Source organism: Cnephaeus nilssonii (assembly GCF_951640355.1).
Source record: "Cnephaeus nilssonii genome assembly, chromosome: 3".
NCBI lineage: Eukaryota > Metazoa > Chordata > Mammalia > Chiroptera > Vespertilionidae > Cnephaeus > Cnephaeus nilssonii.
In genome coordinates, this window is record NC_137074.1 from 8342362 (window position 1) to 8368357 (window position 25996).

The window sequence follows — 25996 nt, forward strand, 5'->3', positions numbered from 1 at the left end:
ACTTCTGAGCCTGGTTCCTGGGCTCCAAGTCTGACCTTGAACGGTCCCCCAGACTTAGCCTGGACTGGGGTCTCTGAAGCAGAGCCAGGGATCCCGGCCAGGGCAGGGCAGTGGCTAATATGAGTGAGGTTGCTGGGAGACCCTGGTGGGGGGGGGGGCAGTGGGAGGGGGGAACGGCCAGAAACACCACCACCACCACGGGCTGTAGGCTGATCACACCAGTTCGGGGCAGCGAGAGCCTCGATCCGCAGCATGGTGCTGGCACCGGGGGGATGAGCTGACGACACCGAGGTACGATTTGGCGGGACCTGTCACTCCTGAGCTCACTGCACTGTCCAGGTCTTTTCCCCCAGCGGCTACCTGGGCACCTCGTCCAGGGATGCTGCGGCCTGCGCTCCTGCCCTCAGTGCCCGCAGAGGCTCAGGATGAGGGGCTGGGACCTGTGAGGTTTTGTGGGGAGGCCCTGGCCTCGGGGGCCCACAGGCCATATGTGTCGGGGGGGTGGTCCTGGGCAGAGGTCTCCTGGTTGGACCTGGCTCGGTGGCTCTAGGAACCAGGTTGGGCCCTTCATCCCTCCGGCTGCCTTCAGGTACTGTCAGGCCTTGGCGGGGAGCCTCAGTCACTCCGGGGGGACAGCGGGCATGGGGGGACTGGCCCTGTGCCGGGGCCACACCAGCCTCACCACGTTGGCCCGAGAGCCTGAGAGCCCCCGGGCGCTCATTTCTGGGCTGGGCCTCGGTCTGCTCCGCCTGCCGTGTGGGCTATGCCCGGCAGACGAGTGACGTGCCCTCCTGGGCCTCCTGTCCTACGTTAACGGGGGCTAACAGGACACGGGGTGTATGCCAAGGCCTGCTGGGCTCGAAATCCCTGCTTTCAGGGTGGGGGCTGCCGGGCGCCCTGCTGAAGACCAGAGGCCGTGGGTAAATGTGCTGCCCCGGGTCCAGCACGAGGGCTCCGAAGGCCACCGAGTGGGCGGGTGGCAGGGAGTGGGGCCCAGTGAGCTGGCCTCTGCTCTGGGTGGACCATGGTCGTGGGCGGTGAAGAGTGAGGGGCTGAGGGCTGAGGGCTGAGGCGGGCAGCTCATCCCGACAAGTCCCATTCCAGGGTCCCCGAGTGAGAGGCACCAGGTTGTGAGGGACGTTGGTGTGAGCGGGCGAACAGGAGGATGTTCGTAATGCAACAGAACCACACCCAGCCTGTTCTAACCAAGGCACAGATTTATTGAGAGCAACATCCCATAATGACGAGAAGGCACACGCACGGCCCTGCAGCCACCCTCCCAGACGACCCCACGCAGTGACCCCTTGCCTCCCACTGCTCAGAGCTCACCCCTGGTCCCCACAAACTACAAAAGAGCCACAGAGGAGGCACCGCCTCTGCTTGGTCGTCGCCAGTCCGAGTTTGGAGGTCTTCAGCGGCTTGAAAAGAGCTGGCCCACGGCGCAGCCTCAGCAAGGAAAGCCGCGGTCTTCCAGACGCCGTCCGCCCTCGCTGGCTGTCACGTGGTTCTTGCCTCTGGTTTGTGTGGCTCTCACACAAGCTGGCGGCTCAGCTCTCAGGGATGCAGACCGTCCCTCCCCAAAGCGGGGAGGGGGCAGCGGAAGGGCCTGTCTCCCTCTCCAGCCCCGTCGTTTCAACAGCAGCAAGAACGGGCTTGTCTCTAATGGCGGGGGCGGGGGGCGGGGGGCGGGAGGGGGTCATACTGCTCCCCTTCCACGGAGAGGCCTCCTCAGCTTTTGGAGGCACCAGGAAGGCCCCCAGGGCTGCAGCATCACCACTCCCCCCACCCCCCCATACTGTGCATCAGGGAAAGGCCTGCCAGTTCCCAGAGGAAGAACACGTGTTAGATGCAGTTCCCAGAGGCCGTCCTACCGGCCCAGCGGCTCCACCTGTGGCCGCATCTGGATCCCCAAGCAGACGCGCAGGCCTGTCCCTCCAAGGCCTGTCACAGGGTCCGCACAAACCCTCTGCTGCTGTGACTCTGAGGAGGGCGTCTGTCTGCAGGGAGGCCATAGTTCTGGAAGGCTCCTGAGCCCAGAAATGCACCCCATGACCGAGTCGGAGACAGCCTGCGGGAAATGCGGAGCCGCTCTCACCTTCACAGAGTGCCAAGGCCGTGCCTATCATAGGAAACCTGCTTCCAGGCCGGGCTTCGGAAAATGTTTATTAGGGAGAAGGGCGTCCTGCACAGGAGGGCGAGGGAGCGGGGTCTGCCCAGCCAGCGCCTGACGCCCCTCCTGCCCTCTCCGGGTGCCACCGAAGAGCGCGGCCTTCCAGGGTGGGCTGAGACTTCCCGAGGACCGAGCCCCAGGTGCTGGGACCTGGCCTAGGATCCAGCCCGCAGCTGTGGCAATCGGCCTCACCTCCCAGGTGCTCGGAAAGATGCTGGGACTTCAGCAGAAGGTCCCGCAGTGCGGGGTCCCCGCTGGGTCACTCCATGTCCTCCTGCAGCTCCTGTCTGTGCAGAGCCTGCAGCCTGCTGACCACGGTCTGGTGCACGGCCTCCAGCCCCTCCGTGTCCAAGTCCCGAAGCAGCAGGAGGATGGCAGTGAGGACGTTGTTCTGGGGGCACAGAGTTCCTGGCTGAGTGCCACACCCGGCAAGGCCAGGCTGCCCACACCGTAACGTGCCCAGGGCCCTGGCCAGCAGCAAGCCACGTCATGGGGGATCGGCCTTCCATACAACCAACAACCACATGGCTAGAGGGAGACTCGTGCAGCCTAAGGTGCCAGCTGCAGTTCTGGGGGGGCGCTCACTGCCTTGGGAGCTCCCTGCATGCCATCTCTCATGCTCACAGCCCGGAAGCCCAGGGTGGCTGAGTAACTGGCCCGCAGTCACACAGCTGGTCAGTGGTCGAGCAGGAATCAGAAGCGGCCAAGGGCGACTCAGTAACACGTGCTCAAACATGTGTGACGCATGTGTGTGTCAATGTGTCTGTACTCAGTTTCTACCTGCCTTCAAGCAGGGAAACTGCCATGTCTGCTATGAGGATGTGGGGATATTCTGCACACGGGGGACTATGTGAGCTGATTCCTCCCATGAGATGCCCATGGGAATGGCCGTGGGCTCAGCACACTGCGCTGTGAGACGGTGAGCTCAGAGGATACGATGGGACTCTGTGGAGCCCCCACCTCCGACCCGCACCTGGAGCCTGGCTTTGTTAGTCCCTGTGGTGTCTCCAGCCCCCGTCCCACTCCCACCACAAATTCCACACCCTGGGCAGAGGCAGCCAACGGCCACCCATCACACTTACCCTGTTCTTGCGGCTGCTCACAGCCTCCCTCTGTGGGAAGGAAGGAAACCGGTCCCGGGCAGGGGGCTTCAGGCCGAGCTGTCCCTGTATGCTGGTGGGGGTGACGACAGTGCGTGAGGGCTGAGCAACTCGGCCCGTTTCTGCAGAGTCAGTTCCCAGAGCCCAGACCAAAGTGAGGAAGAGATGCCTAAGAGTGGCTCTCCCACCCACCAGTACGAAGCCCAACGCCCACCACGCGCCATCACTTCTGGAGGGACACAGCACCCGACCGAGGGTGGGAAGGTGCTCCAGCACCCATGTCTCTCGGGTTCCCTGGGGGCTGCCCTGCTGTGCCCAGGCTCCTGCCCCGGGTCAAGGGTGGGGGGACTAAACACAACGATGCGAGAGACGGTGCTTCGTCTGCTGTGCATGGAGCCTGGCAGCCCACGGAAACCACCGTCTCTACAACAATGAGAGCACTGTCCTCCGGGGCCCCTCCGCTGCCCTGGAGGCTCCTCCAGCTGGTATTCCCTCTACCAGCTGGCCCCCGGCGCCCACTAATCCCCTTCACCGAGCCCCACCTCCAGGCCACCGTGAAGGGCTGGTTCCGCGCGTGCACTCGCTGTGCCTGGAGCATTCTCCAGGCCATGAGGGCAGGTGAGAAAGAACACCCAGGGCAATTCGCTCCCCTCCCTCCCCAGAGATGGGAGACATGGCTGCTGACTCTCCTCAAGAGGGCGAACCCGGACAGACCCCCTGCGCACCTCGCCTCCTCCTCGCCGTAGCTCAGCGCGTCCCCTTGGGTCTCGGCAGCGGCGTTCATGGCACTCAGGGCGTAGGACAGCTCGGGCCTGCCGTTCCCCGTGCCCTCTCTGCTGGGGGCCGTGACCTCCTCTCCCTCCATCAATGCCCGGGACAGCTCCTCCTCAGTCACAGCTTCGAGGGGAAAGGAGGGGAAAAGCATCAGAGCGGCCACCCTGCATGCAGGCCCCACGCCGCGACACGCAGCAGTCTGCCTTAGAAAAGAGGTGTCTGTCTGTCCACCCCAACAGCCATGCCCCAGCCCGCGCATGAGCTGGACACATGGCAGAACGCCAGTGACTGCTTTTGAACCTGACTTTCAGCACTTCCCAAAAGCAAATACTCATTAAAAAACCTCAAATTAAAATTTAAAAAGAAACAGCATTCACTGCATTTATTCCATTTGACTTAATTGCCCTGGAGTTTACTTATATTAAAATTGTTCATCTGGGAGAAAATAACTGCCCATAAGACAGGATTAGGAGCCAGCACACAGAGAAGGCGGACAACCCAGAAAAGGGTCCAGCCCCGGGACGGGCGGAACCGGACGCGGAGCACAAGGCGCCCTTGGCACAGGGCGGCGGCTTGCTGTGGGCCATGGAGGTGCAGGCGAAGCTCCACACCCCCAGCAGGTAGAGGCCAACACCAGGTAAGCCAAAGCGGGGAGCTCAGGGGCATTACCACCGTGGGTCCCCGTGGACCAGCAGTGACGCCATTCGGCCCACCCAAACCTCACATATATGCCAGGGCACCTCACATACATGTGGGTGAGTGGGTGGCAACCCAGTGCGTGTCGGCAGTGGGGCAGACAAGCTGTGTGAGGTTCACCAGAGATCCTGCGCTCTGCATGTGGGGCTGCACCCCGTAATGGATCACAGGGACAAGCCCGGGGGTCCTGCTGGGAGACGCTAGAGGAGGAGGTGTCTGGGAGGTCCGGAGAGGGCAGGGTTTTGCAGAAAGGGCAGAGGAGGGAGGCCGCGCCGGGCGTGCTCGGCGTGGACACCTACCCTGGTTGTCCAGCTTCTGTAGGTTGGGCAGGTTGCGCAGGACGGTCATGCGGTAGAGGTGGGGGTCGGCGCCGCAGCACGGGTTCTCGGCCAGCCACAGCACCCGCAGGCGCGGCAGACCCTTCAGGTGGGAGAGCTCGCTCAGGCTGGCAATGTGGTTCCTCCGCAGGTAAAGCTCGCTCAGCTGCTGGCACCGGCTCACGGGCTCCAGGGTCGACACGCTGTTGACGCTACAGAGACAGCGCCGTGAGCATCTGCCTGATATTACCTTGCATTACAGAGAGGGAAACCGAGGCACAGGGGTCTGAACCTTGCCCCAGGTGGGAGAGCTAGGACTTAGCCTGAGCACAGCTGTAGCCCATTATTCGCTCATTCATCCCACGAGAAGGCACCAACCAAAGAGGCTTGGGCCAGGGATGGGGTGCCGTGAGCGCATGTGGGCAGCACAGGCATCCACCAGGTGACCGAGGAAGGTGCAAAGGACGAGCAGAGGGTGAGGGAGGGACAAATAGCGTGGCCAGCCCTGTGATCAGAAAGTTAAGTCACAGGAGCCTGCATGGACCCAGGGCCTATAGTTCCAGAACCTTCTGAACTGCCATACAGGGGGAGTCTGTCTCCCCTGTCAGGTTTACACAGGGGGACCTGCAGAAAGCGCTCCAGCATCGAGCAGCAGGGATCCCCAGCATCAGCTGCAGCCCTGGGCCCCAGGGGGGCATTTGAGGGCACATCCTCCAAGCTCCCCAGCTGCCTGGAACCCCAATGACAGAATCTGGTTCATGCAGGGTTTCCTTAGTCTGTTAAAACGCCGATTGTGCAAAAAGAGGTAAGTCATCGATGACAGAGCATGTGATACAGAGAAACTGGCCGAGTTCCCAGCAGTGATAGAACCGCGTCAGAAAAGGCTGGGGCACTGGGGGCTGTTGGGGGCAGATGTGGCCACCGTTGAGGGTGGCTGCTCATCACTGGGGGGCTGTACCCACTGACCTGCAGAGAGGGCGGGCAGGGACGCAGCAGGGGGGAGGCCAGAAAGGAGGGTGGAGCTCGGGCGGAGCCAAGGAGCCAGCGGCCCTCCCATATTTTCCTGGGGTTTTCGGGTCATTTAGGTTCCCCTCCTCTTTCAAGCCCCTGTGACTCAGAGTGACAGCAGGCATTCAGGTACCTGAGGGTGATCACTTCCAGGCTGGGCATCTCCCGGCATATGGAGATCTAGGGAGGAAAAGAAGGCGGTTGCAAACACTGCTGGCTCTGGCCTTGTGGCATCACGTCTAGCAGCCCAACAGGTTGGAGCCACAGTCAACTCCACCTCCAGGGCCTAAGTAGAGTGGCCTCCCCCTCACCTGGCACCAACGATGCGAGGGCACGTGGGTTCTGCGTTCCACCCCACCCTGCAGCCTAGATATTCCCTCAGCCTGGAGGAGAAACATGCGTTCTCTCCCAAGCTTTCAAACAGCCTGCCATCGAACACCGCCGGAAGCCAAGACAGAGCAGTCCGAACTTTAGAAGCCTCCAAGGACAGCTGGGAGCTGGACAGAGAACCTTCCTTGTTGCTGCCCCTGACCCACAGGAAAAGCACTGACGCCCCTTCTCGCCAACACCCCTGGCCCAAAAGGGAGACAGGATTGAAAACGGGATCTCCGTGGTATCAACACTGTTGATTCAGTGGGAAAGGGCAGCAAGAGGCTCAGGCGGGTCCATCAAGCTCCCTAACCTGTCAGGTTGTTGAGTGGTACAGCCGCCAAGTGTCTAAGTGTCTGCCATTCACTGGGCATGAAGCCAGATGGTCCCTGACCACAGCAAGTTCATGGTCTGGTCAGGATGCTTCAGAGTGCAACGGATTTGTCTTCTGCTGCAATGGTGATGGGTTTCGTGTGTGTGTGTGTGTGTGTGTGTGTGTGTGTGCTCTTTCTACTAAATATGCAGCTCTTCAGCTATTGCCTGAGGTGGAATCAGCTTTTCTGGACAGCCCAGTGGCTCAGCAACATTCAAACTTTGTTTTTAAGGAAAGGCACAGTTCAAGTTACAAAAGTAGATAAGAACGGAATGACTGGCACTCAAACTCTGTGCAAGTTGGGTCGTTTCATTCTAGGGGTGAGAGAGAAAAGAAGAAATCTATTCACAGATTCACAGCTCACTCAGCTCTGTGTACTGCCCTCACCCCCACCCCCACCCCATCTCTTCCTGCCATTGGTGGGGAGCGTGAAGTTGGACGTGCCCAAGAGCAGAAGCTGAAGTGAGGAACCTCCTCCTCAGTGACATGAAGTCCAGGAACCCACAGAGACCCCCAGGCCCCGGATTCCTCCCTAGGTCCGAGCAGGACTGCATTGGGATCTGCTCCCTCTTCTGTGAGACCCGCATGGACACAGGAGCCTCTCAGCGGCGTGTTTAAAGCAGATGTTGAAAGGAATTTAAAATAAACGTGGGTGCTAGAGAATGTTACTTTTTATTAGTGGTTCTGCCTTACAACAACTCCTAAGTGAACAAAGCACCAGACTACGGCCTGAGTTGAGTGGTGCAGCTCGGCAGCTTAACAACTCCCTTGTGGAAGAGGCTACAACTCTGGGATCGGGGATCAGCATTAAATACTTACATCTGTGAGGCGGCTGCCCCTGGGAAAAGAAAAGATATATGTACGTTAATTTTGTTCAAGGTTAATTTAAAAAAAATTAGAAATAACTCCAAAAATTAACAATAAATGCTTACAAATTTTAACATCCCATGATTTCAATGACAGTAAAAGCTTGCCCAGACAACTGACAAAGGTGTCAAAACTCGTTACTTGCCGAAACCGGTTTGGCTCAGTGGATAGAGCGTCAGCCTGCAGACTTAAGGGTCCCAGGTTCGATTCCGGTCAAGGGCATGTACCTTGGTTGCGGGCACATCCCCAGTAGGGGGTGTGCAAGAGGCAGCTGATCGATGTTTCTCTCTCATCGATGTTTCTAACTCTATCCCTCTCTCTTCCTCTCTGTAAAAAATCAATAAAATATATTTAAAAAAAACCACCAAAAACAAACAAACAAAAAACTCGTTTCATGGTGGATTGTCAACAAAACCACGGGGCACAGACTCGGTGCCTGAGGGCAGCTTCTCGGCCGGAGGAGCAGTGGAGGCTGTCCCGCTTGCAGGACACAGGATGGACTGCCTCTCAAGGCTGTGGCAGAGGGTCATTTCCCTCGCGATGTAAACAAACAAGGGCGTCTTCATAAGAGGCCAAGGTCAAAGGCTAAACATGCAACTTATGAAACACTTTGGAAAGCCTGAAGGCGAGTTGTTGTTTCTTGCTGCTTAAAGAAAAGGATGACCACCCCGTGCAGAACAAGGACATGCATTATTGAAAAGGAATGACGGGATGCTGTGGCCAAAGCAGCACATGTGCCAGAGCAAGAAGAGCTTTTTGATGAACAAGCAGAGCTCCTACTCTGCGGTCAGCATCCTGGCACCAGCGGGAGGAAGGTCTCCTCTTGGCTGAGCGTCCTACTCCCACCTGAACCGTCCAGTTCACAGTCACATGTGAAGCCTCCCTCTGAGTCCCTGGTGAACACCTGTATCTCTCTCAGGAGTTCATGCAGCGCTTCTGGTCCTGCCGTGGCCCAGGCAGACCACCCTCCCTTGGAGCCTGCACTGACCCCACAGCACCTATATTGTCACCTCCCAGACAGTGAGTCACCTGGGGACAGCTCCTCTCCCAGAGGACTCAGTTACAGAAAGGACTGCTAAATCATTGCTGAAGAGTCTCAATTCTCTTACTTTCTCCTCGAAATGGTTTTAACCACCTTAATCTCCCACCTTGTTAGTAGACTTGGTTCCCAATGACTGGCAATGTCAGAAACAAGACCGTCCACAGAGGGAGCCAGCTGTCCCACTAAAGCTATGGAGAAGGCCCATAACAGTTCTGTAGGTAATTCAATTGTTTCCAGCAAGGACAGCAGGTTTGGAGCCTGGGTCTGAAACACCACCACTGGGAAGGGTGGGGTGTGTGGGTGTGAGAATTCTGGAATGACCGTAGCCAATGCCACCTGAGCTTGTGGCAGCCCCTCCCAGAGGTTGTGGGCCCTCCCCGGAAGGCCAGTCTGGGACAGGAGGCCTGAAGGCTGGAGGCGCCCTCGTCCACGCCAACCGGCTCCTAAAGAGGCCCTTCTCGGCCCCGCCCCACAGCAGAGCTGTCGGGCCGGGAGCCCCATCTCACCGCGGAGGTGCCGAGCGGGGAAGCCCCAACCCAGGGCGGAGGTGCCAGGCGGAGTGCCCCATTCTAGGGCGGAGGTGCCGAGCGGGAGGCCCCAATCCCGGGCAGGAGGTGGCAGACAGGGGTCCCCACTCCAGGGCAGGGGTGTGGGCAGCGGGGAGGCCCCCGGCTTCTGGGCCTCACCAGCAGTTGAGCTTTTTCACGCTATGCAGCTCCGAGGCCTTGGCCCGGGACAGAACCATCTGGCGCGTTAGCTTCATGGCGATGGGTGGCCGGGACCCCAACCACCAGCCCGGCCCTGGACCAGCCCGCTATCCTGGAGGACTTGGCTCCGCCGCGGCGCGTCTCCAGGGGGCGGGGCCCGCGTCGTCAGGGGCGGGTCCTGCGAGTCCATTGGCCTCTCGGAGAGTGGGCGGGGCCGCGTCAGCGCAGTGGAGCCGTCTTCTCGCGCCCCTCGGGCCCAGCGCCCGGTCCTGCGCAGGCGCAGCGTGGGAACACGGGGCGCTGACGTCATTTTTCGGCGACCCGAGCTGGCAACCCTTCTTCAGCCCCGAGTCCCAGTCCCGAGCCCTGAGCTTAACCCCGACCCCTGATCCCTCCTTCCTGAGTCCCCAAACCCCTCCACCCCCAACGGAGCCCCCAGTCCCGAGCCCTAGCCCTCAGCTCCAGTCCCAGCCCCGAGTACTAGACGCGATGCTCTCTTAACTCTCCTGAATTACAACAATTTATACTGTTGAAATAAGGCATGCAGAACAGTCTAGGGTGTGTTGATTTCCTTCCTCCCTCCCTTTCAGCATTTAAGGAAACGAGGTGGGTGCCAAAGACGTGGGGCCAGCCCTAGCAGAAACCTCACAAGTACTTAAACCTTTTAGAAATTCCAGGTTACCTGGGCTGCAAGTTACATTAAGACAGGCTTTTGGGATCTCAGATGAGTTAGGGATGACAAGACCAAACTCTGAAACCTCTTTCCCACTAGGTCCCTCTCCTGGCTTTGGCCTGCCAGTCAGAGCTTTCAAACAGACATCGGCTTTAGCCTTGGCGTCTTGGGGACCTGCCCCAGGTATCTGTAGGAGAGGATGGCTCTTGTAAGCCTGCAGTCACAGAGAGCCAAGGTTTTGGTGGTGGTCTGCAGGGGCCCTGTGGGTCCAGCACAGGGAGGAAATGGTCCAGGTATATATGATGGCCTGGAGGCTGGAGAATGAGGAAGGATGCCGTGCTCAGGTGGGGATGAGTGGTTGTGGGGTCAGTGTAAGTTTTTGGAGAATAGGGCAGCTCAGAGCAGTGCGTTCCAAGTTCTTACCTGGCCAGCAGGCAGAGAACCATCTGACTAATGAGGCTTGAGCTAAGAAAGGTACTGACACTGGGCTCCGCCACACATAGAGTGATGGGAAGCCCCTGGCAGGCCCAGGCTGTATGAGCTTGCAGAGGGTCTCTGGCTGTCCCAACTGGGAAACCACACCAAGTGACAGGGACAAAGCGGGGGCTGCCAGGAACTGCGGAGAGCAGGCTGGGCCAGGAGGGGGTGCAGAAGCACCCACTGTTCCAGGCACAGGTAAGGATGCTGCTGGCCGACGGAAGAAAGCAAGCATGTGCAGGAGTTGGTTCTGGGGGAGGCCGAGCAGGCGTGTGATAGGGTGTCAGACGTTGTGACAGATGCCATTGAGCTGGCAGCTGATGAGAAAAAGGCTTTAGGGTTGTTGGTCCCAGGCTTGCCCCCCTGCCTGAGAGGGCCCCTCCTCCTTCTACATGGACTGGTGTGGCCCAGGCAAAGGGACCAGTCAGGTTTGGGGCAAGCCATTCCAGGGAGGGCTTTGGCCCGGACCCCAACTCTCTAGGCTTGCCAATCATGAGAAGTGGCATCTGCCCCCTGTCCCTTGGCAGTGCCCAAAGGGGTGGGCCTCCCTGGGAGAGGACTGCGCCTGGAGGGTTTTGCATAGGTGATGGGGGTGAGGGAGAGGGGTGTGGAGACCCCATAGGCCTGCTCGGAGTGGGTCAAGGACTCGAATTCAGGGTATGTGATTTTCCAGCACAGAGGAATCACTGGGGAGCAGGGACCACTTCCCCTGAGTCCGGATGGTCTGGGCATCTGGCAGGACACATCTGTTCCTCTTCTCGGCTGAAGCTGGGGCCGGGCTCCTGTCAGGCCTCCTCACAGAGGGGAGGAGGGAGACACAGAATTGCTCACGTGGGCTGGTCGAGAAGGTGGCTGGGTGTGAATTAGTTGAAGGCCCTGGTGACTCAGGTGACGTTTGTGAAGTGAGGACTCTGCACAGGAAGGACAAGTGCGGTGGTGTGAGTGGTGTCACTGCGCCTTTCCCAGGACTCCTCCCCTGTGTGGCTCCGGGAGGACTTGTCCCAAAGAGAAACGCCTGGGCTTCGGAAGGTGGGAGAGGGGCGTGGTCATAGCTCCCTGAAGACCATGATGGTCAGATATGGGAGACGGATGAGATGGGTGATGGGGTCTTCCCTGTGGCATGTGTCCTTCTTCCCAACAGCAGCCCTGCCTGGGGGTACTGCTCAGTGACCCCCTTTTCCAACTTCTTTTGAATGTGCAAGTCCCTAGCTCCTCCCACAGTTGTGTAAAGTCAAGTTACTAGAATATATGTTGTATTTCATCATTCTCATAGCGGTTTTGCTCCCCAAAATGAACCCCGAGAGACAGAAGTGCAACCAAACTTCCCTAAACCAGAACCGAAACATCTGCTCATATAACAGAAGCCAAGGGTGCAGCTTCAAGCACGGCTTGATCTGGGGTCTCGGTCTTCATGATCAGGCTGGGCCTCTATCCACCCTGACCCCTCCGATGGCCACATCCAGGTTCTCCACACCCTCCGTCCAGGCCGTACGCTAACAGCGAGTCCAGCAGAAAGAATGCTTTCTCCCAGTGAGCCAGGTGGAAGTTTGGGGAGTGGCCTGGCCTGGGTCCCATGCCACCTGGAACCTGTGGCTGCGGCAGGCTGTGCAATATCGACTGCTGGCCCGAGAGTGGAGGAGACCCCGAGGAACATCCAGGAAGAAGGGGAAACCGCGGCTGCTTCTGGTCACCCTGGGAAAGGTGACCTCCACGCCCTTTCCTCGCGTCCCCTACTCAAACTGCATATTCCAGTGATTTTCCCCTCCCAGTGGTCACTCTGGGGGTCCCATTCATAGAATTCCCACATGGGCGGTGCTCTGGGGTTGTCACTGTGGCCCTCATGATCTCTGCTCTCTCTCTTAAAAAAAAAAAAGTAATTTGGCATCTCCAAAGGCCGTGCTGAGTCCAGTTCTAATTTAACTGAGTCATGAGCTTCATTTCTGCCTACGCCAGGTGCCCACACCTGCCTGGCTCCCCCAAGCCTCGCAACCAGCATTTCCTGTGCGTATACCTATTGCGGCTCCTCCTTACTGGCTCTTTGAAGACTTTGGGATCACGGAGATGGAAGGCGCTTCCTGCTGCCAGATGGTCCACAGGGTTCTGGGCTGCTGTGCAGTTTTGGTGATGGTGCTGCTCCAGCAGGGGTGACGTGGACGCAGGGAAGGGCCTGCTCTCCTCTCTGCTGCCCGAGGGCATGCCCTCTGCCAATCACTGGGAGGAGCACAAAGGCAGGCAGGCCCCTGTGGCTCAGCGTGCACAGCGCCGTGGGCCGCCTGGCCCGAGAGCACCGGTGTGGCGGGACACAGCCTGGAGCTGCTGAAGTGAGAACTCTGCTCTCGGCAGGTGGGCGGGTCCAACACTCCCGGGGGGTTACAGTGGTGGGAAGGGTGTTTCCAGCGGTCACACCAGGGGTGCTGGTGCCGGGAGAGGGCTCCACTCGGGCCCAGCTGGCAAAGACGTTCTGACCACACAATGCCCCCTGCCCTCACCTCAGCCCAGGCCCTGACCTGGGCCTCCTGTTTGCTCCATCCACACTCCCCACTCCCATCCAAAGTGACCTAGTTCAGGCCACAGCATCTCATCTTTCCGGCTGTACAGGTGGGCTATCGGTGACTGTAGCACAAACTGCCTCAGACTTAGCAGCTCAGGGCAACGGACATTTATCATCTCAGTTTCTGAGGGTTGGGAGTCTGGGAGCACCCGGGCTCGGTGGCCTGGCTCGGGGCCTCCCGTGAAGTCAAGCTGTGGGCCGGGCGGCCGTCTCTGACACCCTGAGTGGGGTCTCCCAAGTGGGGTCTTTACTTTCATCACAGGTCCTCCCCGAGTGAGTGAGGCCAGAGTGAGTGAGGAGGTTGGTGGGGGGAGGGACAGAGAGAGGGCGGGTCCCCTGGGTGGTCCCTGAGCAAGTTCTTTTTTTTTTATTATTTAATATATTTTATTGATTTTTTACAGAGAGGAAGGGAGAGGGATAGAGAGTTAGAAACATCGATCAGCTGCCTCCTGCACACCTCCCACGGGGGATGTGCCTGCAACCAAGGTACGTGCCCTTGACTGGAATCGAACCTGGGACCCTTCAGTCCGCAAGCCGACGCTCTATCCACTGAGCCAAACCGGTTTCGGCACCTGAGCAAGTTCTTTAGTTTCCCTGAGCCACAGCTCTCTCACAACGAACAGGGGATGAGGGAGTTGACTGCAGACATGGGGAGCTTAGCATGGTGCCTGGCAGGGAGGGTGTGAGCGGTGACCTCCTCCAAGGACCTTGGGGCTGGTGCTGAGAGGTCAGGAAGGAGGTCAGTAAGGACAGCAGACCGTCAACAGGCTCACACCTGCATCCAGACCCGGAACAGACTTTTAGAAGAGTGACCTGGCTTACTGATTTTACTCAGTGTCCTGAGAGCTTACACAGGTGAGGGGTCGTTTCCAGCTCCATGGCCATCACCGTTGCTATGGAAACATACCCCCTGTTAGAGTGTCCTGAGCAGGCACGCAGCAAGGAGCGTGTCCTCAGTCTCCACACCACCTCCCCTGTGCAGCGCCTTGGCTCCGTTTGCTTCTGCATTTCACGGGAAGTCTTTGGTGATAAGATGGTTCTGGAATGCAAGTGACCTGTTGACTTTAGAGATGAAGAAAAAGGACGGTGTCCCCAGCATGAAGCCCACTTTTCTCTTGTGTGCTCTCTCTCTCTAGACCAGGAGTCAGCAAACCAGCCCACAGGCCAGCACCAGCCACTGCCTGTGTTTGTAAATCAAGTGTTATCGGCACACAACCATCCCCGTCCACGTTTTTGCTAATGGCTGTTTGCTGGCTGCGGTGGCAGAGTTGAGTCCAGAGACCACGGACCTGCAAAGCCTGAAATATTTACCACCCGGCCTCGTGCGGCAAAGTCTGCAGCCGCTGCCCTAGCTCTGGGTGCCGGCTCCCGCCCCTCGCCCTCCCGCCTTCCGCTCTGCTCCTGTGTATTATTCATAGCCAGCCCATGTTGATGCCACACGGTCAGATTGCCAGCTTGCTCCCTGATTGCGGTTTTCCTCCGGCTGCCAGAGCAAGGGGCTTTTTTATCTTGGGCAAGATGTTCCTGCTGCGAAAAAGCCCTCTGCTTGGCACTGCCTTTATCTGAACTCGAAACAACCCTCAATCAAGACCAGGACGTGCTGTGTTCCTGCTTTACAGTCACGCTCTTTATTTTTATGGGAAGGATGTTTCATAATTGCTCTTGCAGTGGTGTGCGGCAGACGGCACGGGGCCTTCTTGTGCAATGTGTGGTTTTCTCGTCGGAAAGGGGCCACTCGGGGACAACGTGGGCACAGATGTTTTGTCAGAAGCCCGCTTCCTGAACGACTTCACCTCAAGCGAGGTTCCCATGGGGGCCTGGGATAGTTGGAAAAAAAGGCGGTGTGCCTGTCCATCACACAGCTCTGCCATGAGCGCTGTCTCGTGTAATATTAACAGCCCCAGCATGCTTTGGTCAATGAGATGGCCCCCCAGGGAAGGTGAATTGGATGAGGGTCTGGACGCAGCTGCTAACACCCAGCTGCCGACTCAGGCAGGTCTCAGACCCCTCTCCGGGCTGTGGCGGTGGTCGCGAGCTTTCTCCTGCAGCAGGCAACCTCCTGGTGCTAACGGGTGGCCGGGCCCTGAGAACGCAGCAGTGATGGGCGGAGGGCTGTGCCCTGCCCGTGTGTGGTCCAGCAGAGGAGAGCCACCGCGTCCCGTCGCACCTGCTGCTGCCTGTTCTACTCCGCGGTGCTCCCAAAGTGTCTGAATAAACCATCAAGTGCTGCCCTGTACAAGGGGCTCGGGTGGGTTCTGGCACCTTCCCCACAGCTGCTGGAGACCTCCGATGGCGGGACAGTGAGACAGGGGAACATCAGCCGGCCCGTGGACCCGTGGCTCCTTCGTGGGGAAGCAGGGGCAGGTGGAGGGTAGGGGCCTTCCAGAGGGCGCTCTGGGCAGGAGTCTGGGCACCGCATCAGTGAACTCAGGGGAGGAAACGAGGGGGAGCTGGTCAGCCAGGCGTCAGCTGGCAGCCCTCAGGCCCTGATTGGAGAAGCTACAGGACACTTCACTTCCCTGGACTCTGAGCGGGCCCAGGAGTGGTCATGGGGTATTTGGAGCTGGCAGCCAGGAAGGGGAGGGCAGAGGACCTGTGTTGGGTGAGAGAACCGTGGTCTGGAAAGCCGGGTCAGCTTTTCAGGAATCAGAACTCAGCGCCTGCCAGTCCCCCTAAGGGGCAGAGCTCCCCGGGGCGGGCACCTGCCACCGTGAGTGAGGGCAGCTGCAGGGTCTGGCAGGGGGCCGTCGTGGGAGGGGCTCACCCAGCCCAGGTCCACTGGGGTCTCACGCCCCTCCCCCTGGCCCGCCTCCCCCTCCCCCCTCCTCCCAAGAGTAGAGCTTGAGAACTCTTTTAACTGAGAAACTTGCCACTAGCCCGTTAGGAGGCAAGCTCTCGCCCGCGTGCTGTCCAGGGGCCTCTGGGGAGGCCAGACCCGCAGGTCAGGAGTCTGGGGTGGGCCTGGCCCAGCGGCTTGTCCTTGGCTCTCCGCGGTGCGGGACGCGGCAGGCTGCGCTCCCGGCTGAGTGACGCAGAGCGCGCTGCGGGCCACGCGGAAGGTGCGGGACGGCGTGGGGTGCACGCTCGGCTCGGGATTCGGGATTCGGGCAGCCCTGCCGGGGCGGCGCGCGTCCAGCGCAGCAGCGCGAGTAACCGGCAGGTACGCGCTCTCACGGGGTGCACACCATCGGGCTGCGGCAGCGGCGAGGTGGTGGGACCGGCGCTGGCGGAGACGCGGGTCGGGGGAGAGGGCGCGGGGCTAGCGTGCGGAGCGGCGGGCTGCGGGGACCTGGCCTCAGGCCGGCGAGGGCGCGAGCTGGGGCGTGGCCGGGACGCGGCCGGGACGCAGGGAGGATGCGGGTCCAGGTCCGGGCGGGCCGGCGCGCCGTGCGGCGGTGTCGCGGGCGCTGCGACAGGACGGGGCACGGTCTGCCCGACATGCAGTGCCTCGCCCGGGAGCTGGGGGGATGGGCTCTTGCTCTGGACCCCGGACAAGACCTCAGCACCCACTTCCTCCGCCCCAGGTGGGTGTAGCAATTCGTGATCTCGAAATGCTTTCCTCACCGGGAGTTGAGAAGACCCGGAAAGGGGGTCTGCCCGGTTTAGGCGGAGAAGTAGAGGCGGCTGCACTGCCAGCCACTGGCGGGTGCGCCCTGGGCCGGCCCCACATGTAATGCTATTGCTCTGTTTCCCTGTCTTTGGGGCCGAGGTGGTGGTGGTGGTGGTGGTGGTGGTGGTGGTGGGGTACACTGAGCTCCTGTCTCTGAGTTCCCACGGTCCTGGGTCCACGTGGCAGCTGTAAAAAGTTGTGCCCAGGAGTTTTATTCTTCTGGCCTTGGTGTCTGTTCCCGAGGGACCAGGGATGAGGACTTTCCACCCCCCACACCTGGGACGCGGGAACCTCAGGCTCTGAGCTGAAACCCATGCGTGTGGACGGCCCCTCCCCAGGCGCCTGGGCTCTGTTCCTGTGGGATTGCTCAGTGCAGAGCTCAGAATCGGCCACTCACCGCACCTGGGCATTGATGGCAACAGCTCCACACTCTTGCCAGGTGACATCTAAGGGCGTGCATCTTGTATGCCAGGTTCTTCCTGTGTTTGCACCCACCATCTACCCCCACCCTCCTGGACCCAGTCATTTCAGAGCCCCATCACACTGCTGAGATGGGCAACTGCCAGAAGAATGCGTGAACGAGCACTTCCGAGTTTCTTAGAGGCCCTTCATGGCACATACTTAGTCTGCTGCTCGGCCCATGTCATTACTACCATCCTGTGTCCTTGTCCTGTGCGGGCCTAGCCCTGGAGAGGGGGCGGGAGCCATCTCTAGCCCAGGTCTCTCTCCCCCCCCCCCCCCCCCCCCAGAGGAGCTGTCTGCCTGTGAGATTCCTGCGCTCATTTTCCTCTCTGGCAGCTGGAAACCTTCCTAGCTCACCTGCGTCCCTCAGAAGCGAGCTGTGAGGCAGGTGAGCTGCCGCATAGGGTAGCCGGTAGCCCTGCAAGGGCCACACAGGGGTAAGGCGTCACCTCCACATGAGTGCTGGCCAGGACCTGGGGGACCGCTGGGCCAGCATTGGTTCCTGTTCTGTCCGTTTGGGCTGCTGTAACAGAACCCACAGATCGGGTGGCTCATAAACAGAAGTTTATTTCTCACAGCTCTGGAGGCTGGGAGTTCGAGATCGGGGTGCCGGCAGGGCTGGTGAGGGCTCCCTTCCGGGGTGCAGACATCTCCTTGTGACCTCACATGACAGAGGGGGCAGGGAGCTCTCTGAGGTCTCCTTTATAAGGGCAATAATCCCATCATGAGGGCTCCATCCTCATGACCTCCTCACCTCCCCAAGGTCCCACCTCCAAATACCATCACCCTGGGGGTTAGGTATTGAATAGACCAGGGACATTAAGGGACCAGGTTTAGACCATAGCATTCCACTCCTGTCCCCTCCAAATCCATGTCCTTCTCACATGCAAAACACATTCATTCCATTCCAGCAGCCCCCAAAGTCTTAACACATTCCAGCAACAACTCTGAAGTCCAAGTTCCCATCTAAACCTTATCTAAATCAGATGTGGGTGAGCCTGGCTGGTGTGGCTCAGTGGTTGAGGGTAGACCTATGAACCAAGAGGCCATGGTTTGATTCCTAGTCAGGACACATTCGGGCTTGATCCCCAGTGGGGGCTGTGCTAGAGGCAGCCAATCAATGATTTGCTCTCATTGATGTTTCTATCTTTCCCTCTCTGAAATCAACCAACCAACCAATCAATATATAGATAGGTCAGATGTGGGTGAGACTTGAGGCAGATTCCGTTCCTCTCCAGCTGTGAACCTGTGAAACCAGACAAGTCATGTGCTTCCACAATACAGTGATGGGACAGGCAAAGGACAGCCACTGGGGTGGGGCCTGGGCTGGAACTGCGTGCCTGGGGCTTTGCCGGTCTGGGTTGCCTGCCCCTACGGCTCCACTGGGCATTGGCCTTGCCGTGTCCCTTGCCTGGGCCCATGTTCCCGAAGCTCTGGGTGCCCCCATCCTTCTGGGTGCCCCAGGCTTGTGCACTCTGCACGCAGCATCGCGGGCTTTTCCTAGCACCACCTCCAGAATCTTCCGGCCTCTGCCCATCATCCCGTTTTAAGGCTACGTCCATCTGTGTATGGTTTGTCACAGCAGCACCCACTCCTGGTGCCAGTGTTTTGCATTCATGGGAGGGAAGTGGGCCTCCTCTGGGCAGGTCTGGGGTCTGGGAGTGAGCCTGGCCAAGGGGCGGGGGGAGGGAGAGGGATGCAGAGGTGAGGGTTGGCTGGAGCCCTCCATGTCACTGAGCATTTTCCCAGGGTCAGCGGCCAGGTGGCTGAACCGCAAGTGCCTAGCACTGGGCTGAGCCAGGTGAGGGCTGGGTGGGCCCTCACTCCTGACAGGTCCCTCGCACCTCCCCAGAGCACAGTGACCACATGCTGAAGCTGGATGAATGGACAGGGGAAGGCCTGTCCGTGATGGACCATCTTGTGTGATGGGAGGCGATGTGGCCAGAAGGGGCTTCCAGGTGGGAGAGGGAGGTGAGCCCTTGTGACTCTCTTGCCCCAGGAGGCCCTCTTGCACACCTTCAGAGCCACTGGGTGGGGGAGTGACATCATGGGGTGTGCCGCGCCAGCACAGCCAAGGGTTCGGCGAGCCTGAGGGAGGGCCGGTGAAGGATGAAGAAAAAGACAAGAGAACAAGCTGGGTCTAGGTGGATCTTCTGTGCCTTGCTGAGGCCACAGAACAGATCCAGACTGCAAAGCTGATGCTTTATTTATAGTCAGGGGCAAACAAGGTAATTTACAATGTTCTTGTAAGTTTTGCTTGTTTTGGCAGCACTTGCTGCACCTCCCACAGCCCATTAGCTACCCAGGAAAGATCTAGGGAGCAGTCACAAGATCAAGCCTAATTATGCTTAGAGGACTGTGCCCTCCAAGCAGGGACTTGTTTGCGACTTTGCCAGCATGTCAATCCGAGGCTTAACCCTATAACCGCTCCCTACAATAGGGTGCTGTTGTGGGGTGACATGTGGGTGATGTTGTGGGGTGACATGGGGTGCTGTTGTGGGGTGATGTTGAGTGACTTGGGGGTGACATTCTAGGACGTGATCTCCAGCATCATGGCTTTAAGGAAATCATTGCGCTGCTCACTGTGGCCTCAGCGATGGCGACGGTGGCATTAGCACTCGGAGCAAAGGATTTGAGAAAAGGAGACTTGTTCCTTTTAGGGACTTGTCCTGTGCATGGACAGCTGTGCCTCAATTTGAAACCTCTTTGTACTTAGTAGGGTCTCTTCCTTTTGGAAAATGAAAGCAGTGGACAGACGTCAGGAGCATGGCGACAGGATGTGGTGTGTGCACCGCATGACCGGCCAGTTCCCTCTGGGGCCCGGCTGCTGGGTGTTGCTGGACATGTTGAGTGGAGGGTGAGGGTGGAGCTCTTTCTCCGGCCCTTCCCAGTGACCTGAGCCCGTGTGAACGGAGACTGGGGCCTGGGGATGTGCTTGTGCTCCCAAACGGCTCAGGCACCCCAACTGAGGGACAGCATTCCGGGCAGACGGGCCCACTCAGGACCCCTGCCTCTTTCCCCTGTGTGTGTTCCCAGAGCCCTCCGCCGAGCCAGGCTGAGCAGAGCCCGTCGTGGGAGGCGGGAGACCGTGGAGGCCGGAGCAGGCCGTCAGGATGGAGCCCTCGGCCCTGAAAGCTGGCTCCAAGCAGGAGGACGGCTTCGGGGTGCAGCCCAGGAGGGTGGCAGACCTGGGCCGGGTCCCCAGCCTCCGGCGGAGCAGCAGCAGCCTCTGCAGGAGCAGGAGGTCGCAGTACCCCTACAGCAGCTGTGAGAAGGTAGGCTTCCAGGGGCCGGGGGTCCCAGAGCCCTCTGGGGCCCAGTGACCACGGAGGGGGGCGTCCTGCTGGGCAGAGACTCCTGCCCTGGGGGCTGCAGCCCAGAAAACCCCGGAGGAGAGAGAACCGGAGAGAACAGCAGGTGCCCGTTTGTCCCCCCATCCCACCCCCTAGGGGGTGCACGATCACTTCCTGTTCTGACTGGGAAGCGCTGGGTAAGCGCTGCCGCCCTGGGGTGCACCGGAAGTTGTCACCCTGACCTCGCAGTGCAGTGACTTCCTATTCTCCATCTGACTGGGAAGCCCCAAGCACAGCCCTAGTCCTGGGCCAGCTCACAGGCCTTGGACAAGACCGTGTGGGCTGAGCACGGGTGCCTGTCACAGCCCCTGTGAACCTGCCCTCCCGCCAGGACCAGGGCAGGTGTCCAGCCCCTCACCCCCCACCTTCCCACCACTCCGAGGCGCTCCCAGGAAGGCATGCTGACATAGACTGTGAGGTGCTGTGCAAACTCAGGTTGGGCCCAAGAGGAAGCACTTCCGCAGGTCCCCTCCTCCGTCCGAGCGCACACCTGAGCGCCAAGGAAGGGCCTGGGTCTCCCCTTTCTGAAAAGCGCCCCTTGGAGCTTGTTGGGTTGGGAACATCCGGGTCTAAGGGAGATGTAGGATGTGCTGCTATAAGTGCTATTGATTAGATGCCCAAGGATCTCCAAGAATCATTTTTTACCCTCAGCAGGAAAATCTCAGCTCGTGGATCCCGGAAAACATCAAGAAGAAAGAATGCATGTACTTCGTGGAAAGCTCCAAGCTGTCTGATGCTGGGTAAGGAGCCTCTCTGTCCCCACGTGGAAGGCTGGTGAGAGCAAGGCTGACCAGGGCCTCAGCCGGGCACAGTCCCCGTATGCTCCCGGGGCGCCCGGAGCCTCCCATCTACCCCTGGAGCTTGCCGTGGGGAAGGAGGCTCGCCCCGTCCTGCTTGGCAGAGATTTTAGGGGGCTTGTTTAGGGTCAGACTGTGGTTCCTCTGCAGCGGTGCTTGGACCCACTGTGGTTGGGGCTCCACGCTGCCCACCTCGAGAAGAGCTCATGTCCCTCTGGATAGTGTCACGGGGCTCGGGGACCGGAAGGGACCTCGGGGAACGTCCACAGCTCAGACCTCTCACTTAGGAGGGCCCTGGCAGACCGGCCCACCCTGCCTCAAGGCGAGTGGGCATGGGTAAGGCCACCAAGGCCGCCGCTGTGGGCCCCCACAGTGGCCGCTTTGCCTCGGAGCTGCCGGAAGTTGCTCTCCCGGCCGAGGGCTCCCCAGCAGGGTGCCCCTGAGTTGTGTAAACCTGAGGGCATCTGGGGAGGGACCCCACACATTCCTGTTCCTGGGAGCTCTGGAGTGGCATCCCTGGTTTTATTAAATTTATTGGGATAACGTGGGTTAATAACGTTGTATAAATTTCAGGTATTATGCAACTTTATAATTTGACATCTCTGTACTCTATGGTGTGCTCACCATCCAAAATCTAATGTCCTCTGTCACTGTGTATTTGACCCCTTTTACCCTCTTCAACCTACCCCCTAGGAACCACCGTACTGTTGTCCGTGTCTGTGAGTTTGTTTTACATTGTTTGCTCCTTTTTTGTTTTATATCCCATGTATGAGTGACATCATATGGTTCTTGTTGTTTTCCATCTGACTTATTTCACTTAGCATGATATTCACAAGCTTCATCCATGCTGTGGCATGTGGCAGAGTTTTATCTTTTTTATGGCTGAGTAATATTCCACTGTCTATATGAAACATGGGCACTAAGCTTATGGTTTCAGAGGGGTTTTTGTGAACTTGACCCCAAAGGCAAGGGAAGTAAAAGAAAAAAACAGACGAACAGACCAGCCAAACTAAAAAGCTTCTGCACAGCGAAAGGAACCATCAACAGACAGAAAGGCAACCAACCGAATGGGAGAAGAGATTTGCAAACAATACCTCTGATAAGGAGCTAATACCCAAAATACATAAGGAGCTCATGCCACAAAACCATATAAAACAAACAATCCTATTTAAAAATGGGCAGAGGATCTGAACAGACACTTTTCCAAAGAAGACGTACATGTGGCCAATAGATAGATGAAAAGGTGCTCAATGTCACTAAACATCAGGAAAGTGCAAATCAAAACTCTCACCTGTGAGGAGGGCTGTTTTCAATAAGGCAGGTGTTGGTGAGAACGAGGAGGAACGGAACCCTCATCCGTTGCTAGTGGGAATGTAAAATGGTACAGCCACGGTGGGAAACAGTTCCTCCAAAACTGAAGACCAGAGCCACCATATGACCCAGAAACCCTTCTCTGTTGGTATTCCTTGAGGACGAACAGAGCATAGATTCTAGGCTGTGTCTCCCTTCCAGACACACCGTAGGCTGTGCTGTGCCACAAGTGGGCCACACTCTTTCTTCTTGTCACCTGAAGAACTCCTATCTATCCTTCAAGGCCTGATGCAGATGCCACCTCTGCCAGGGAGCCCTCCTTGACCACTCCCCAGGGAGTAACTTCTTCCTCCCACCACACTCTGTGTAGTTGTCTTCTCTGAGTCCTGACCTCTGACCAAGACAGAGTCACTTCCTACTCCCCATGATGGACACATAGTCAGCATCCAGCTCACATTTGCTGAATGATATGGGAGGAGGCGTGTCCTGCGTGGAGAAGATAGAGGAGGATTATGACTCGGAATCAGATGTGAATGATCACTGGTTTCTGGGATGCTGTGATCTGCCCAGGGTGTTGTCACTAAAAGTGCCCCGTGGCTGTGTGGGGGTCTACACCCTGGCTTGGCTCCTCCTCATCAGATAAGAGCTTCGTTTCTCCCAGGTGGTCCTAGGGCAGACACTGAGGTAGGGAAAGTTGCCACCAAGCTCCAGTTGACAGCTTGTGGCTGGTGCCTTTGAATATACTTGGCGTGTGGTCGGAGTTTCAGGTTTACCACACATCCTGACAACAGACTGCGGGCTTTGCGTTGAGTTCTCCAGTCTTAGTTATTTTAAAACAGGCTTATAAAAATAGCCTGGGCGGGAACTTGTGATACACAGGAAGGCTTCCCGTATAGGAATCACAGGTTTCAAAAACGTTTTGAAGACTGTAATCTGGTTTCCAGTTTATAGGGTTCAGGGGTGCCACCGATGGAACCCTGGCCCCTTCTTTCCTCGGAACTCTGAACCAGTGGAGACATACTGACGGGTGAGGGCTGGGGGGAGGCAGGTTGGATTTGAGGCAGAAATGGGGCTTTCTGCTCCTGTGGTGCTTCTGTCCACTTTGCAGAAGTAGCGCTCAGTATGCGTCTGGTTCTGAAAACTTCCAGAAGCCCCTTTATTAATATGGGGTTCGATGCAAGAAGATGCTACAGGGAGATTACAGATGCCGTGGCCTGTTGGTCCAGGTGTTACCTGGGAGGCTGTGTGTGTGTGTGTGTGTGTGTGTGTGTGTGTGTGTGTCTGCCTGTAGCAGCTTCGCCAGACTGCAGGCAGGGCCCCCGATGGGGGGAAGGTGTGCCTCTCACGGCTGCTAGCAGAGATGTTCCCATTTACGCCCATCTAGGCCAAGCGCTGGGAGCCATTCTGACTGATTTCTGGGTCAGCGGTTTCCGTGTGGTTTCCTGCACCGTGTCAGGCTTGGAAACGCCACGTAGATTTACTCTCTCATCTCATCAGAGGGCAATGGTCAGAGGAGGGGACGGAGGCAGCTTGTCACAGGCTGATGGTTAGAAACCAAGACAATGTGGGGCAGCCTGGGGCCAGGATGGGGAGCTCAGGTCCTCACCCTCTCTTCCCTGCCTTGGCCCATACGTCGAGGAGGCCACACGAGGTGTCCCCAAAGGTCCCTGCGAGTCGGAAAGTGCCTTGCGTCTGCCGAAGGGGTTGGAGGGGAGGGTCAGATGGGCCTGAGCTCACAGCCCCGGGCCCCCCCCCCCCCGACACACACACACGAGCAGCAGAAACACGGGTAGCCAGGGCCCACGTCACAAGCAGTGGAAGGACAGCTGGGGGACCAGCACACTTGGGTTGGGGGCACTCGGAACCACCCTTGGTTCTCTGCCTGGTTAGTTCATTTGCATTAATAAAATGACGTTATAGCCGAAACCGGTGTGGCTCAGTGGATAGAGCGTCGGCCTGCGGACTCAAGGGTCCCAGGTTCGATTCTGGTCAAGGGCATGTACCTTGGTTGCGGGCACATCCCCAGTAGGGGGTGTGCAAGAGGCAGCTGATCGATGTTTCTAACTCTCTATCCCTCTCTCTTCCTCTCTGTAAAAAAACAATAAAATATATTTTAAAAAAAATAACGTTATAAAGGATTGCCCACCTACAACCTCATTGGACCTTCACAAGTTTTGCAGGGTTGGTATCAGGAATGTATTATTTTTCCCATTTAATGATGGAGGGCCTGAAATTCAAAGCACCTAAGATCACACGCTTAGCGAGTGTCATGACATCTGTCTTCTTCTTTTTCTTTTTTTTTATTTAAATAAATTTTATTGATTTTTTACAGAGAGGAAGGGAGAGGGATAGAGAGTTAGAAACATCGATGAGAGAGAAACATCGATCAGCTGCCTCCTGCACACCCCCCACTGGGAATGTGCCCGCAACCAAGGTACATGCCCTTGACCGGAATCGAACCTGGGACCCTTCAGTCCGCAGGGTGACACTCTATCCACTGAGCCAAACCGGTTTCGGCCAGACATCTGTCTTCTTTCTCCTGGTCCAGTAGTCTCTCTCAGTATCGTCCGGCTCAGGTTTTAGACTTTCTTTTGGTCTCATCTGTGTCTAGTCTTTTAGGTCATTTGTTAATGATCAGAAAGAAGGAATCTAGAGCATTTGTGGACTTGTAGTTGAACAAGGTGTCATTGGCTGGGTGGGGCAGGGTTGCCTCCTTACTGCCCCACGTGGCCAGCACTGACACCGTGGCCATGGCTGGGGCCTCTGGCTGCTGGGTGGGGGTGAGAGTTCTGGCTCGCTCTCCGCTGGGCCCCCTCTGACACCCTCAGCGGGGAGCAGGGGGCACCTCGGGGCCTGTGGTGACGGCGGCGTCTCTGCAGGAAGGTGGTGTGTGAGTGCGGCTACACCCGCGAGCAGCACTTGGAGGAGGCCATCAGGCCCCAGGCCTTCCAGGGCAACGAGTGGGACCCCAAAAAGCACGTCCAGGAGATGCCGACGGATGCCTTCGGTGACATCGTCTTCACAGGCCTGAGCCAGAAGGTGGGAAAGGTTGGTTTCCATCACCCCGTTGCCCTTTCTGTAGACCAGAGCCCGCCAGTGGTGACCCACAGTGGCCAGACGTCTGGGGTGGGAGTGGGGAGGCTGGCTAAAGCCCTGGGGGCACAGCACCCTCCCAATGTAAGGGACGGGGTGCGTGGGGGCTTCACAGGGCGAGCAGGAGACACCTGCTCTCAGCCTCCTTGGTCACTGCAGAGCAGGCCGGGGCTGCGGCCAGGGGAGTGGCGTAACTTCTGGCTGGGAGGCCTGGAGGTTTGTCAGGCCTGGGAGGGCAGGGGGGCA

The 25996-nt window shown here is 58.3% G+C and overlaps 2 protein-coding genes across 4 annotated transcripts in view; one reads left to right on the forward strand and one right to left on the reverse strand.

The window, feature by feature from the left end:
* Nucleotides 1-625: 625 nt before the first annotated feature.
* CFAP410 (cilia and flagella associated protein 410) lies at nucleotides 626-9559 on the reverse strand. Its single transcript, XM_079767099.1, has 7 exons — nucleotides 9403-9559; nucleotides 7627-7645; nucleotides 6199-6245; nucleotides 5040-5269; nucleotides 3996-4167; nucleotides 3253-3343; nucleotides 626-2561 (listed from the first exon to the last, which is right to left on the reverse strand). Exons 1-7 carry the CDS (start codon nucleotides 9477-9479, stop codon nucleotides 2430-2432), a joined length of 768 nt encoding a protein of 255 aa, XP_079623225.1. The 5' UTR covers nucleotides 9480-9559; the 3' UTR covers nucleotides 626-2429.
* Nucleotides 9560-15714: 6155 nt separating this feature from the next.
* The window catches only part of TRPM2 (transient receptor potential cation channel subfamily M member 2), a 48110-nt gene continuing 37828 nt past the window's right edge, over nucleotides 15715-25996 (forward strand). The window contains exons 1-4 of one of the 3 annotated variants that reach the window (XM_079766595.1): nucleotides 15715-15834; nucleotides 20233-20471; nucleotides 21201-21289; nucleotides 25537-25705. In XM_079766595.1, the coding sequence (XP_079622721.1) occupies nucleotides 20310-20471; nucleotides 21201-21289; nucleotides 25537-25705 (420 nt within the window). In that variant the 5' untranslated portion in view covers nucleotides 15715-15834; nucleotides 20233-20309. The remainder of the gene's footprint in view (nucleotides 15835-20232; nucleotides 20472-21200; nucleotides 21290-25536; nucleotides 25706-25996) is intronic. The other 2 variants (XM_079766597.1, XM_079766596.1) reach the window with 2 other exon arrangements.